Source organism: Limanda limanda, chromosome 1 (assembly GCF_963576545.1).
Source record: "Limanda limanda chromosome 1, fLimLim1.1, whole genome shotgun sequence".
Lineage (NCBI taxonomy): Eukaryota > Metazoa > Chordata > Actinopteri > Pleuronectiformes > Pleuronectidae > Limanda > Limanda limanda.
Genome location: NC_083636.1, coordinates 35,978,190 through 35,994,184, shown reverse-complemented (window position 1 = coordinate 35,994,184; position 15,995 = coordinate 35,978,190). Strand labels below are relative to the sequence as shown.

At 42.0% G+C, this 15,995-nt stretch overlaps 1 protein-coding gene across 1 annotated transcript; it reads left to right on the top strand.

Annotated features, from left to right (window-relative positions):
* The first annotated feature begins 1,104 nt into the window (after nt 1–1,104).
* On the top strand, nt 1,105–13,797 carry lhx6a (LIM homeobox 6a). Its single transcript, XM_061078459.1, has 9 exons — nt 1,105–1,182; nt 2,255–2,314; nt 2,476–2,661; nt 4,688–4,809; nt 12,216–12,436; nt 12,826–12,926; nt 13,029–13,124; nt 13,407–13,581; nt 13,718–13,797. Exons 1-9 carry the CDS (start codon nt 1,105–1,107, stop codon nt 13,795–13,797), a joined length of 1,119 nt encoding a protein of 372 aa, XP_060934442.1.
* The last annotated feature ends 2,198 nt before the right edge of the window (nt 13,798–15,995 follow it).

The window sequence follows — 15,995 nt, the reverse complement described above, 5'->3', positions numbered from 1 at the left end:
TGTTTTTTTTCTTTCCTTCATTAACTAAATATGCTTCCCCTTATTGTGTGTTTGCAGAATTTATTTCTAAAGAATTAAATAACCAATATTTAGTTTTTGAAAAAATAGACATGATATCACGAATGGGATTTTAAATACATGCGAGCAAATGATTACACCATAATAAATCTAAACATTGGAATTTAAACAAATCTATTTAATTTAATTTATTTAATTTATTTTAAAGCAATTAGTTGTTTTTTTTTCCAATGAAGAAACTTGTGAACTTTGAATATAAACTCAACTGTCTAATATATTAAAAAAAGCTCCGTTTACATGTGCGTTCATTATTGCGTTATTTAGTCAGCAGCAGTTGTATATTTCCAGTAGCAAATAAATGGCAATCATATAACCAAATATATATTTTTCCCTCCTGGCAGCCGCTGTGAAAAATCCTGAGATATCAAACATCCACCCGCAGAGTTTGAGTGTGAGTAAAGTTTCTGTCATAACTGTTCCAGACTGTGTCCACCCTTCTCACGCATACGGAGCCCTGTCCCCCCCCCCCCCCCCCCCCCCTTCTTTCAACTATAAGGCACTGACTTCCAGCCCAGCTCCGCACAGACAGACCCGGTTCTCCTTCTGTCGCGCTCCTCGTCGTCTTCCCTCCCCTACTGCACCTATGAAAGCCTCGGGAGTAAAAGCTGCCAACCCTTCAATTTGATCCACTTCCTGTAGTCAGAGACTCCTTCCCAAAAGTGGAGAGGAGAGAGAGAGAGAGAGAAAGAGAGAGAGAGGGAGAGAGAGAGGGGGAGACCAGGGGAGAGGAAGAAACCTTTCTGGTCTAAATAAGTCTCTCTGAGGAGCAGCAAGCAACTCCACGGGTCTGCAACAAACTCCTGTGTTGTGTGTGTGCGCGGCTCAGCAGGGTTTCACTATAGAGAAAAGCATTTTTTGTTTTTGTTTTTTGCGTTAAACACCAAAAAACGAGCGCCTCAGTCCCACCAGAGTTCATGCACGGTACGGATGGTACGAGCTTTGACGCCCAGCACCGCCGACGCGTCCCCTGATTCCACGCACCGAGTTTGGAGACCCTTGCACGGCGGCGTCACTCCGGGGGGGTTCATGTACTGGAAAAATGAAGTTCTGTCCCCTCTCTCAGAGGGAAATAAGATTCTGTCCGACGGAATTCCCACGAAGCAGGTACCGACACTTTGGACACACGTTTTTTACAAGCTGCATCCCCGTGCGTAAAATGGCTCAAATTTGGAGAGCTTTTACGCACCGGTTCGAGCCTTAATGTGAAGTTAGAGCCGAGTGAGGTTTTATCTGTGGGTGTGATGTGGTGATTTGAGTGTAACGCTGCAATAAGTGGCCTCGGTGAGAAATAATTTCCATTCACACCAAACTGTTTCTCTTCTCCGCTGCAGCTGATTCCCTGCGCCTCTTCGTGGTTGAGACCTTTTTGTGTTTTGTCTCTTCTGTGTTGTAGCAAGATTCACCGCTTGTCTCTGTGTGTGAGATTGTGTGTGAGAGTGTGTGTGTGTGTGTGTGTGTGCGTGTGTGTGTGTGTGTGTGTGTGTGTGTGTGTCTGAGCTGCGATCAGCTGCACGCGCCAGCAGCCGTGAGAAGGCACGCGTCTCTCTCTCTCTCTATCTCTCTCTCTCTCTCTCTCTCTCTCTCTCTCTCTCTCTCTCTCTCTCTCTCTCTCTCTCTCTCTCTCTCTCTCTCTCTCTCTCCCTCCCTCCCTCCCTCCCTCTCTCTCTCACCGGTATGAATAGCGTGATTTGCGGTCCGAGAAAGAATTAGATTTTAATTACAGCCATTAAAAATCAAATTTGCAATTCTTTGGGTGACCCGTTGCCTGTTTCTGATTGACAGATGAAATTGACACTCCGGGTCCCTCTTATCCACAAGCTATTTGTAATTACAGGTAGCCCCCCCCACCTCCACCACACACACACACACACACCCCTAACACCCCCTCCACTCTCGTGTCCTGGATTGCGAAGGAAATACTATTATTCTGAGAGGCATGGGTTAAGGGCTGCAGGGAACAAAATCAATCCAAATTGAAATAGCTTCATTAAATGCTGCCTTTTGTGGCGGGGGCCCCTTTTAGCAGGTTTTTGAACCGGGGTGTATTGTCAGGACGACTTTATATAGGAGCAGCCGTGAAGGGACTTGTCTGCAAATGTCTCCTGGGGGTCTGTCGGCTGAAGATGAGACGGGAGAAGTGATGAAGACTCACCGTGTGCTGCACGTTGTGTTGTAGGTGATCTCCGTCGAACCGGGAGCCTCGCGTTGCAGTGTGGAGTCCAAGCAAGCGACCATGGTGAGAGCTCTATGTGTGTTTGTGCCTTTTACGCACAGTTTGGCCTCTGTGGCTATAGGATCCATCCATGCAAATACATACATTTCAACTCGACTGTGGTGCAAATGGCGACATCTCCCCCGGTGTGTTACTGAGCTGTACTTGATGTCCTCTTCTTGCAGTCTCACTCGGACGCAGAATCGCAGCGGTCCACCATGGAGCGGGAGGACACGCGTTCGTCCCCGAGCACCCCCCCGTCCAGCCCCTCCGCCTGCTCGCCCATCTCCACCGCCAGCTCCGTGCCCTCCACCGGGAAGAACGTGTGCGCCAGCTGCGGCCAGGAGATCGTGGACAGATTCCTGCTGAAGGTGAGAGGCCGAGAGGAACCTTCAACTCAAATAGAATCAAACCACACGATGTTTGATTATTAATTTTTTTAAATTGGCACAAACAGGCAGTTTAACATGTTGTGGAGGGTTTGGGTTTGGAGAGGCCTGCTGAGATTTGTGCTCTGATGAAGGAAGAGAAAGCTCAACTAAAGGGTTTCTTACTGTTGGATTATGAGAATAAATAAATATTTGGCTCAAATAAAACTAGAAATTCTCCATAATAACATAACTACTTTCTTTTCATAATTATAATTATTAATGCAGAATATTATAAAAACGAGCCTTCATATATCTCTTAATTCAGTTGAAATTAGTGTTATTATAATTATTATTATTTTCTAGCTGCAACAGGAACAAAAACAAACCAGATAACCAACTGGGTCCTTGTTTCTAAATGTGACTGGTGTTATCTCCAGTGTTGAACAGTGGGAAACAGGCACAGCTTCAGATGGTCTTCACGACCCGCAGACACAACATGGATGTTTTGTTTTTTACTGGTTTACTGTCTCACTGGTTCCTGGGCCCTGACGCGTGCCCTTGCGTGTGCCCAGTCTGTACTTGCGCTCCAGTGTGCGTGTGTTAGTCAGGAAGTGTGAGGATCATTAGTCTATTATCTGAGTCTGTTTGCTTCTCAGTCTCAGAGACAGTTCGAACACCGAGAACTGTTATTTTATTCAAATAATTCATTTTAGGAAGATACAAAAATTGTCTACATAAATCAATTCAAAGATCAAACTAAAAACACAATAATTGAAAATTCGAATTAATTTTGTTGTGGTGTCGAGGTCCAGGTCTGATTGCATATCAGCTTTAATTCTATGATTCAATTTCTTTATACAATTGGAAATAATATGAAATTATTTTGGTTAATAATTTGTAAATTACGAGTAAATAAATAAACTGGTAAAATAATGATGTGTAATCTTGCATAATGTGATACAATCTCTTGGATGCTGGATTTATTTATTCAAGCTAATTTTTTTTTCTTTGTTATTGAACCCTGTTTTTTTGCCAGGAAATCTCCAATACAGATTCTGTAAACGAATGTATGCATAAGTTAAATAATATAACGGTTATAAAATATAATTGTTATAATAAGTGGTAGAAAGAATATGTTTTAAATATTTAAAACCAAAGTTGCATTAATTCTCAGGCTGCTCACTGAGCAGAATAATAGTCACAAGATGCATTTTTAACATAAAATGTAATATTCTAAAATTATCTGTATTGTTCACATCCAAGGCATTTTTAATAGTTTATTCTCCATGGTAAAATTTGTGATTTCTCGGCAATAACTAATAAATTGTTTTAATTTTCATGTTGGCTAAAACAATATAACTTTTCTGTAAAACTGCATCGGATAATTCCATCAGTCATTTTCAAGGATTGGTCACTTCTTTTTCACGTCTGATAACTATCCATATTACTTTCTTTATTGCAAAAATAAGTGTGAAAATATTGCAACCAAAGAACGTCGTTCAGTCCTGAGGAAAATACTTTAGCTGCGGATTGACATAACATCAATATTAATCTACTGCAAAAATAACCACGGCAATCTTGGGGAACTAATAAAATGTGGAATATGATATAAACACATCTAAAGCAAAAAGACAGATCCATTTGAATATTACAAAAGACGTGCATTGCACAAAATATCTCTCTGAACCAGTCCCTAATATTTAGTAAATATTAAAACGAAACCGTCGTATAAACATGAGAGAATCCCATAGAGATTATTACATATTATTAAAATCCCATTATTGAGCATCACTGTAAAATATGTATATATTATAGTTGTATTATTATATTACTATGACAAAAACCTTTTTTGGGGACTCCTCTGAAATTCGCTCTGTCACTTTCTACTGTCCTTATTGCAGCGATTTATCGTTTGTGTCTGTGTGTCTGTGTGTGTGTGTGTGTGTGTGTGTGTGTGTGTGTGTGTGTGTGTGTGTGTGTGTGTGTGTGTGTGTGTGTGTGTGTTTGTGCGTGTGTCCCCGTGCAGGTGAACAACCTGATCTGGCACTTGCGCTGTCTGGAGTGCTCAGTGTGCAGGACGTCTCTGCGGCAGCACAGCAGCTGCTACATCAAGAACAAAGAGATCTTCTGTAAAATGGATTATTTCAGGTAGGGTAAGTTTGTGACTCGTGTTTTCAAAATAATACCACTCTGACACACTGACACACACACACACGTACACACACACACACACACACACACACACACACACACACACACACACACACACACACACGTACACACATACAGACACACGCACTCACAGGGGGATGTGGGTTGCTTCATGTGTCCTTGTAAAGAGCTTTTCAAAAACTGAAAGTCTGTGACAAAACAAAAGTCTTTACCTACAGCGAACAGCTGAAAGATCCGCAGCTTTGTTATGGCTATGGCCAACACACACACACGCATACACTGACACACACACACACACACACACACACACACACACACACACACACACACACACACACACACACACACACACAGAGAGAGAGAGAGAGAGAGAGAGAGAGAGAGAGAGAGAGAGAGAGAGAGAGAGAGAGAGAGAGAGAGCAAGAGACAGGAAAATTACTTTAAACAGTTTAAAATGTAATTTCGTAATCGTCAGATTCAGACTTCATATATTAAGCAGCGTATGATATTAATACAAATATTAATTCAGATTATTTAACTTTAAAAAAAAAAATATCTCACACCCTCGTCACACGTTTTCCAGAGGGACTCGTGAAACCAACGGAAATGATGTGTGATACTGTGAGTGCGTTTCTGCCTCAGTTCATTCACATGGAAACAAAATGTTAGAAGTGAAACGAAAACTCGTAAAACACAGTGAGAAATATTCGGTTCTAATCTAGATTTTGGAAATATCTAATTAATATACAACAGGCTATATATATTTAGATACACGTGTAGGCTTTATAGATATTACAAAATGCCACATCCATAGAAATAATTTTCAGAGAATCTAACAAATCAAAATCAAACAAAGGAAAAATTGATTCACTCGTCAAAGCTGCTCACTGTATTATTTCATATACATTTACTACAGTAACATACAGGCTGCTGGGGAATAATCTATTAAACGTTTACTCTTCATGTTTTTATACGTTTTGGTCCAATGCATCTTTTTTCATGCAAGCTATTGGGAAAGAAAAAGAAGACACTGATACAGACATATTAAACAAATACACACACTTGGTGAAGAGTGTAGAAGGAAATGTTGCTGGTTTATCATCATGGAAATGTGCATCTGTATGTGTGTGTGTGTGTGTGTGTGTGTGTGTGTGTGTGTGTGTGTGTGTGTGTGTGTGTGTGTGTAGAGAGAGAGACTCTGTTTTAAGCACGTATTTACCATAATTTACTTGCTGCAGAGAAGGAAAATGTCTCGAATGACCTGTGTCCTTGTTGTTTTTATATTTTCCACTTTTGAATCATGCACGTGTGGATTAAGGTTCTGTGCCTCTGAATCTGAAAAGTTCACGACAGATATGAAAATGTGCATTAATGTGTGTGTGTGTGGTATCTGAGGTTAAATGGGGTTCACACACCATCGCAGTTCTATTCAGTAGCCTGGAGCTGGTGTGTATGGACACACATGCCTGTTTGTGCTTATCAATTTAGTGTGTGTGTGTGTGTGTGTGTGTGTGTTTGTGTGTTTGTGTGTGTATGCTCTGAACTGTGTGCAAGCTTTGGTGTTTGTCTGATCAAAACATGACACCAGACCAACACTCTGAGGTTTATAATCACCAGCAATTAGTCGCCCCCCACCCCAGACCCCTCAGGCCTCCAGATCAGCAATTAGATTGCCCCCGAGTGCCTGGTCAGCATGCTCCTGATCTGAATGTGACTCCTGTACACACACACACACACACACACACACACACATAGGCACACACAAATATGAACATTTACATACATATATTAGCAAGAATATTACACATTACCTCCTTTTACAGCTCAAAACACACACAGACGCACACAGACACACACACACACACACACTGAGATCTCTGTTTATTTATGCTTGTCCAGTAGCTGCCAATCATTCTCGCTCATTTTCTCCTCCCCAACATTTGAGTTTTTGCTCGGCCACATCATAATAATATTTTACCTGATTCGTCTCCATTTAAAAGCTCTTTTATCGTTTACCCGTCACACAGCTGGACTCTGCTTTCTGAACCGTGAGCCGTGATTAAACGAACACTTTAAATATGTCAGGGCTTTAGCTCTCCAGAAATAGTAATGCATCCGTCAGTCACATGTTATATTCTCACCAGGAAAGGACGTGAAGTACAGTCATTTAGATTCAGAGCATGTCTGAATGTGGAAGCATTAAATGTTTTCACTGCACTTATGCTGAACCATTAGCATAAGTATCTGAATTTCACCAGGAATATATTGTATATTAAAGACATTGAAGAATAAACAGAATAAAAAAGAGCAGAATTTGTTTGACAAAGGTTTTTCAATATTAAATTATAATAATTTACATACAGCTATCAACAGTTATAGCTGGTAAGCCACAGCTAGCCTTATAGCTAAAGCTTTTTTTCCTGTAATTGTACAATCAGTTCTAATAATCCTCAGTGTTGTTGTTATACCACATAAGTAAGACAGCACTTTAATCACAATGGAAAATAAAGATAAAAGAGTACCACTCGATAAAAACTACATATTTAAATCTACAGATTAATGTGTTGATTTGTTAAATTGAGCAAGAAAGCTAATTTAGTTTGCAGACACTCAGAGAGTAAATACAATTTTTATATATTTTATATCATTTAAACAGCTCAACAAAGTCACCTTCAAACTTCAAATCTTTTTCCTATCCTCCCCTGTCTCTCTTCTCTTGCTGTGTAAAGCAGTGTAGTCGTGTGCTTAGTTGTTGTTTTTTTTATTCCCTGATTAACGGTATCAAGTTGTTATTTATCAGTTTTCATTAACCTTCCAGTGGAACAACACTCTGTAGTGCACTGGGACTGTGACTCCGTGCAAAGTGATTCCACATTTAGTTTGACAGTCTGTATATTCTGCAGCTCAAATAATTAAACATTTTTCATGTGCTGCATCCTCTGCTCCGTGTGGTTACAATATGTGAACTAAACTCCTCATTTGCATAACAATATTTGCCAGTTTTGATTGGATTTCGCTGGAAGTCACTCCGGAAAAATGAGAAATGATTTTTTTTTAAACTCTTGCAGTAACAGTGGAGCCTGGTGTCTGCACACTGGTTACTTCTGTAAATGTAAACTCTAATCTGGGTTTAGGCCAGATTCTAACGAGGCTAAACACCGGTGCGAGTCCAGATCCTCTGGGCCGCCTTCAAACCTCTGGAGATGTTTCCTCATCTGTGTCAGCCTCTCATCTGGCTTTGGACTGACAGCTGCTTTAATGGGGCGTAATGGCAGGAAATCAGAGTGGGTTTCCCTCCATATACCTGTGTGTGTGTGTGTGTGTGTGTGTGTGTGTGTGTGTGTGTGTGTGTGTGTGTGAGAGAGAGAGGGAGAGAGAGAGAGAGAGAGAAAGGGGGGTGTATTTCGGTATAGGGGGTGCAGGACAGAGCCGCACTGTGCCTCTGGAGCCCATGTCAGGCCTCAGGGACTGGCCGACACACACACACACACACACACACAAACACACACACACACACACACACACACACACATACACACACACACACACACACACACACACTCACACACACACACACACACACACACACACACACACACACACACACACACACATACACAGACACACACACACACACACATACACATACACACACGCTCACATGCACACACACGCACACCCTAACCATTTCTTTATCAGCCTCCTCCCCTGAACACCCACCCCTCGCCTCCCTACACCCCCCACCCCCCTCCCACGGCTCGCTCTCCGTAGAAACCTCATCCTTGTCCGTGAGCTGCAGGCCACACAGGAAGTTGCATGGCTGCACTAATCAGGGGCACCCTGGGATACCGACACTGTAACCAGAGTCCATGTATGCAGGGAACTTTGTGGGTGAGATGTGTGCACGTGTGCATGTGTACGGGACTCTTTAGTGAGTGTGTGTGTGTGTGTGTGTGTGTGCATTGTAGTAGTAATTATTCATCAGCCTACCACTGGTTAGCTGATTAGGTCTCCATAGCAACAAAGACTTGTAGAGAGACGGAGTACGTTTTCTATTAAAAGCTGAATGGATCAAAATTATAATAAGACACGCAGTTCTACACATTTAAAATAAAGACTGAGCAGTTTCAGCATTTATTCTATGGTGAAAAGAAGAATGGATATTAAAGAGAAAAAAAAAAAACGCCTGTTACTCCATTTTAACCAGCTCAAAGAGCGGAGGGTAAAAATGTCAAGGTGTCTTTCCGTCAGGGTTAATATTCCAAAGCCTGATAATATGTTGAATCTGTGAAAAGAAGTTGTCTGCGAGGTATTAAGCTCGCTTTCCCCCCCGTCTTAGATTTCTACACTGCAGGCCCAACATGAACCTCGCGCCCTAAAACCGCACATTCGAGCAAGAACTCTCCCGAGACAAATCTAATAGAGATTAGTGTATTCTCACAGCACATCAGGAATAATCCAAAAAACATGTACCTCCTCAAGCCCCTCTTTCAGCAGCAGGTGAATTATTCTGAAAATAACACAACCAGTAAAGATTAGACCGAAGAAGGGGAACAAATAGGAGAGGACTGGGGTAAAAGAGAGTTTTGCGGTGTGGGATTTTCCCTCTCGTGAGTGATATAGGGGCCGTGGGGATTGACGTTGCTCCAAAATAAACACCAGGTTTTTTGGTACAAAGACAAAACGAGATATAAAAAAAAGACAGAGGGAAGGGTTGAGGGGATGAAGATGGAGGAAGAGGTTAAAACGAGGGATGATTTGCAGCTTTTCTGGGTTCTGTCTCGGAGCTTGAAACTGACAAGCTGTCGTGCCGGATTAGCCGCAACGTTCCACAAAGTTTTCCTCTTTGCTGTAGGAACAGGCCGGAATTCTCCATTACAATATGAAATGATACGTAGGAGCTTGTACAGGAAGCCAGGGAGTCGATGGGTCTCCGGAGCGGCTTCATTGGGTTACAAGAGAGTTCTCTTTTTTTGTTCGAGTTGCACGTCGCTGTGACGACAGATCTCTGCGGCGGCAAATTTCATTTCAAGGTCACTGCGAAGACTTTTCTGTCTCGTGGCTCGGATGCCAAAGTGAATCTGATGATCTGCTTTCATGTGGACGTTGTTGCAGTAATTCGAATGAGATTATCGAACCCTCTCAGACAGATATGAGGCAGATCCCTTAAACAGTCTGACCTATAAATATTCTCCTCCATCCTACATGGAGACGCCACTTCTGGCCAGCGAGCTCATGTACATAAGGGGGGGGGGGACTGGGCTTGTGAGATGTCAGGGCTATAGTGCGCTTTGATTCCAGATAGAGTGGAGCTGAGTGCACTGATGAGCTGCCAAATCCACTCTCTTGGCAGCCCCCCCCCCCCCTTGCTCTCCTGCAGCCCGTCACCCGGCTCCCTCTCTGCCATCCAGGCTCTTGATGCTGTGAGTTTTCTCTTTGGCTGTGTCCGCGAAAGCCAGTCCACTATACAGTGAGTTCGCCATTTTGTATTGGCGTCCGGATGTTTCCCATGATGCATCATAGTGCACAATGATGGTCACTAAGGGAGTAATATACCATCATGCATTGCACTCGTGGCGGAGAGACGAGCATCGCAGCACAAACTCCAGCAAACAAGTTTATTTCTATTTGAAGTATTAATACTAAGTGTAAAATAAACATTTTAAAAGGATTGTGGGATTTTCCAACGGCCGATGTTGTTGTTGGAGTATAATGTCAGAAGTGGGTGATTTCGGACACAGCGTATATATCTCTGCTGAAACGTGGTCGTACATAGAAGAAATAGTTTCACGTATTAGTAAAAAATGTCAGAAATATCGAGGGATTAAATCTTGATTTCTGCGTCAGAGCATGCTCATGAACATTTGAGGAATCTGAGCCAGTTGTAAACTCTAATGTTGGCTGCGCAGTTTGTCATAATGTTCCTGTTTATGCCTCTGGGCCTCAGTTTAGCTCCTGAGGTAGCACTTTCCCTCCGATAGCTTTCTAAAGCCCTGCCTCCTTCACCAGAGTTGGCAGCAGCCGACACCAACAATGGCTCTTCGCCTGTAACCATGAAGCGATTCACTGAACCCACAATGAGCTCACAAGGCTCAACCGAGGAGTTTGATCACATCAGATTATTGGTATGATGTGTCAGTTGCATTAAGATATTTAGATATCAGTGGGTCTCTGTAGAAAAGATCTGGATTTTATTCATTTTTTAATAAATCCGATTAACAAAACCAAAAGCTGATGAAGTCGTCTGCGTGGCCAGAGAAAGTAGAAATCTGCAATGTTGTCATTACGATGAACAAACACTGCAGTTAATTAATATGTCCACTGTCCTTAGACGCCATTGTGGATTGTGGATTGTGTATTAACCCACAGCTTAAAATAGTTTTTACCAAAAAATGATCTATTTCTGTATTTATTACTTCTGTAACCATTTTTTAAAGATTTATAATTTCTAAAAATTCACAATTTATTGAAAATATTATGAGAGCTTATCTTTTTCTTAAAATATTCTTCCACCTTATCTCTGAAAGGACATGAAAGTCAATGTATTTAAATGTGTTCGGCCCTTTTGCTCTTTAATCCTTGAATTTGTCACATTCTCTCTTCAGTCACATTTACATCAATTCATGTATTTTTAGTTTCCATCCAACTCTTTCCCTTGCGTCTGTAACTTTCTCCTCATTTATCTCACATCTTCTCCCCCCTGTGTGCCCCTCAGCCTCCCCCCATCCCCCAACCCCCATCCCCCACCCCCCACCCCACCCAACCAGAACAGTAAGTCAGGTGGTTTAAGTTTATGCCGCCTGATCTCACTGTTGCTATCAGTTACAGTGGGGCGATCTAGAGTGATGTCATCCAAGTCTTTCTTCGTCTTCCGCTGTGTGTAAAACCAGCTCTGCTTACGTGTGCTGGTTTGTTCCCTGGTGTGTGTGTGTGTGTGTGTGTGTGTGTGTGTGTGTGTGTGTGTGTGTCTGTGTTTGTGTGGGAGCATGTGTATATGTCAGGGTCTTCATGCATCAGCCAGGAAATTGCAGGTGTTGGTTTGTTTGCATTCAAGGCTCAGCTTGCAGCCGCAGTCAGGAGTCTTTTCTGAAGGCCACATCCTCCTCCGAGGTTTTCTCCCTCCAAGCCTCTCGAGTTCTGCCAAAAACTCCAGGCTCGAAAACACTCATTTTAAAAGTTCATCTTTCCCAAAATATTGTCAGAGAGAAGGACGCCTGTTCATGTTTAATTCTATGTGTGCACTGTCCTGGAAACGGCCCTGAGATAAGATTCAAAATAATCATCAACTGCTGCAGTTTTCTCTCCCGAAATGTTGCTTTCCCTCCACTTATCCTCCCTCGTTCTGCTTCTCTCTGCTGCCTCTCCTCTTCCCTCCCTCACAGTAGGTTTGGTACTAAGTGTGCCCGCTGTGGGCGGCAGATCTTCGCCAGCGACTGGGTGCGCCGCGCCAGGGGAAACGCATACCACTTGGCGTGTTTTGCCTGCTACTCGTGTAAGAGGCAGCTGTCCACGGGAGAGGAGTTTGGCTTGGTGGAGGACAAGGTCCTGTGCCGGATCCACTACGACACCATGGTGGAGAACCTCAAACGAGCGGCTGAGAGCGGTGAGTAGTGGTTCTGGGAACGCGTACAACAATTCTTCTCGGTGGTCGTCCAGATGTTTGCTCAAAAGACTCCTCCCCAAATAGGAATGAATCCAGACATAATCATTAAGTAATTTAATTCTATAATGTCTTATTTCTCACGCTAGGTAACGTTAATATTTATATTACTGTGCTTAGTCTGTTTATTCCCGATTTCTCAGTGGTTCTCATGGATTCCCGCACGAATAGTAGGTCAATGTTAGACTCTGTTTCCCAAATGAGGCGAAAAATATTGAAGTCCTCTGATGATACAACATCTCAGTGTGTTAGATATGCTTTCTGTGGCTGCTCCACATTAACATACATCACCTCTGACTTGTATCTCACATGTCCGATATTGTGTTTCCCAGGCAACGGCATCACGTTAGAAGGAGCTGTCCCCACAGAACAAGACAGTCAACCCAAACCGGCCAAACGGGCACGGACATCCTTCACTGCAGAACAGCTCCAGGTCAGACACAATACAGACACCAAAACAAATGTGTTTCTGATTCTATTTGCATCTCATTGAATTGGGCTTGATTTGATGCAAGTGTTTTGTCTCCACGTGCAGGTCATGCAGGCTCAGTTCGCCCAGGACAACAACCCAGACGCCCAGACGCTACAGAAGCTAGCCGACATGACCGGCCTGAGCAGGAGAGTGATACAGGTCAGTACGTGCACACTCCTCTGGTGCTAATGAAAGTCCACATGCTATAGTTTGCCTGGAGCTAAATGTGTTGCAATAGAATGATACAGCAGCAATAATTGATAAAATGAGAAAAGGTCAAACTATGTTAAAGCATGGAATTAAATATTTACATCAATATATTCACACAGCTTTCCCTGTCATTTATGAACTTAAAAAAAACGTACCTTCAAAATAAAACAACTTTATTTTATGAAAAAAATATATAGCTACATGATGTCTGGTTACATTGCGTCTTCATAGGTGTGGTTTCAAAACTGCAGAGCAAGACACAAAAAGCACACGCCCCAGCACGGTGGGGTTCCCCAAGGTCACCCCCAGTCCAGAATACCCTCGTCCCTGTCTGACGAGCTGCATTACTCCCCCTTCGGCAGTCCGGAGCGGGCGCGCATGGTGGCCCTCCATGGCTACATTGACAGTGAGTGCTGATTTTGTGAGAAACAGATGCATTATTTTACAATTTGAGTTCTTTATTTGTTGACTGTTTGTGTTTTCTAAGAGTAACTTTTCTTTATTTGGCCGTTCTTTAATCCTTTTGTTTGTGTTTTCTTCAGGTCATCCCTTCTCGGTCCTGACCTCTCAGAGCCTCCCTCACCAGGCCATGTCGCTGCCCCAGCTTCCCCTCAGCCGCTAGCACTCCGCCGTGACCCTCCTGACCCCTGACCTCCAGACCCCAGCCCTCCATCTCGCCATCAGCGTCCTCGGCCGACACTGACCCGGAGGTCAAGCTTGGAGAAAAGACTAATCTTTCACACAGGAGCCCCGCCCACTCGGACACAGAAGAGGAAAGCTGAAAAGCGTAATTTTTTTTGTCTCTCTGGGTGACAGGAGTATCCCACCTGCAGCCAGTGGTCTGACAAAGCATTTATCGTCAGCAGGAACTCACAGACTAAATGGTTTACGCCACCAAAAGGACCCATTTTGCTTCAAGTGTAAAGCGTCCTCCACTCTGCTCCTCCACCCTCCGACTGGAAGGTGGAGGCAGTTTTTGAAAGGATGAGACTGATCAGGGAAGCAGGACTGATGTCTCTTAATCGAGAGTCAGAATATTGAAGAAAAACAAAGAGAAAGGGGAAATTTAAGGTGGAACTGTCATTGTGGCCCAAGGCCTACCACAAATCGAGGTAAGACTCCTCCCTCTTTTCTCTCTCTCGAGCAGCCATGAAGGAGAAACGTTTAATAAAATATCTTCACTGTTGAAATATTTCTGAATGACATTGTGATTCTGCATCTCAAAAAACTGACACTTCCCAGCTACATTTTTGTTAAAGAATGGAAATATTGTGTGCCTTATATCTTTCCCATCAATAAAACTAAACTCTAGTTGTTTACAGTGGTAATATTCTAGCCTGTAATAAGATTTGGCCTCGTATTAATTTTAAATCTTCCGTTGGTTAAAAATCTAAAATCTGTAGCAGCATGCCGACTGCTTATAATGAAGGAAAACCACAAAGAACAAGGTGTGTTGTTAAATTATTATTGTAATAGTAAAATCAGGAATTTAGATTTTAAGCAACAAAGCTGTTACTTCACTTCAAACTGACGCAGAAGCAAAGGGAAGAGTCACACTTCACATTCCTGCAAAATCGAATATGTTACAAGTTACATATTTTCATATTTCAGGTGTATTGTCACTAATTTATGATTTTGTTTTAGTTGTTCGTTCAGCCTCTGTGTGCATGTGTCTTTCGTTCAAAGGAGGGAAATGGAGTATTGGTACAAAATGGACAGTAGAAAACAGACTGGGTTGTACATAGCTGTGTGTGCGTGTGTGTATGTGTGTGTGTGTGTGTGCGTGTCGGCAGGGGGAGAGAGAGTGTGCATCTGTATTTTAGTGCCATAACCAATGTGTGAAGAACAGGATCCAACAAGACCTCAATGTCCTTGTATTTATTGAGATGGTAAATCCCTGTAAAGCACTTTTTCCCTCTGAAAATGTTTTTGTTTTTGTTACAAAAAACAGGAAATGAAAAGAAACTAAAAGTTTATTTGATAGACTGTGCATCATAAATGTTTTGTGTACTAAATTGCAATAAAATAGAATGTGATACTTTTGTGGGTCATTTCTGAGCAGATCATGAGGATTTTTCAAATGGCAAAACGTCCCCCAAAATAAACAAATTCATTACATACTTTACAAAAGTTGTTGTGTCTTTATCATATAGTATTATTATCATATTATTACGTGTATAATATATTTTTAATGTGCCGGCTACATAATGCGAGCGATTCAAAATACGTTTACGTTACTGTATTTAATAACTGATGCTATTTTCAATGTATTAATAAAGGTAAAGTTGTTAACAATGAGCTACATTCCTACCAAAACATATCATCTACTAAAAATAGTTTAAAATTATATTTTTAAAAGAGTAGTTTGATTTTTAAGGAATTTATGAATCAGACCTGTGCATTTGAATGTTACCTGCACATTAACCACAGACATCTTCAGTACGCCGGCATCTTCCTGCTTATAAGACAACCCTGACGCTATCCTGTTTCCATGGTGATATTTTGAATATTTTGGACATTGTCAGGATGAATGTGACAGATATCAGGGATCATTGTTGCATCAGAAATCAAAACTATCCCTTCACTTACTTCAGTGTTGATTTCTGTCCCTGTAGTGATTCACTGACTGGGAAATTACACACAACTAAACACACAGTTTAGAAAGAAACAATGGTTGTATGTATGCTATAATATTTACAGAAATACATATGACTAATAAATAATAAACAACTAACCTCCATACACATTTTTTTAAATATATTTTATTCAACTCAGAGACAGGACATACTGTTTTGATCTTAAGTTCTCATTCCTCCCTCT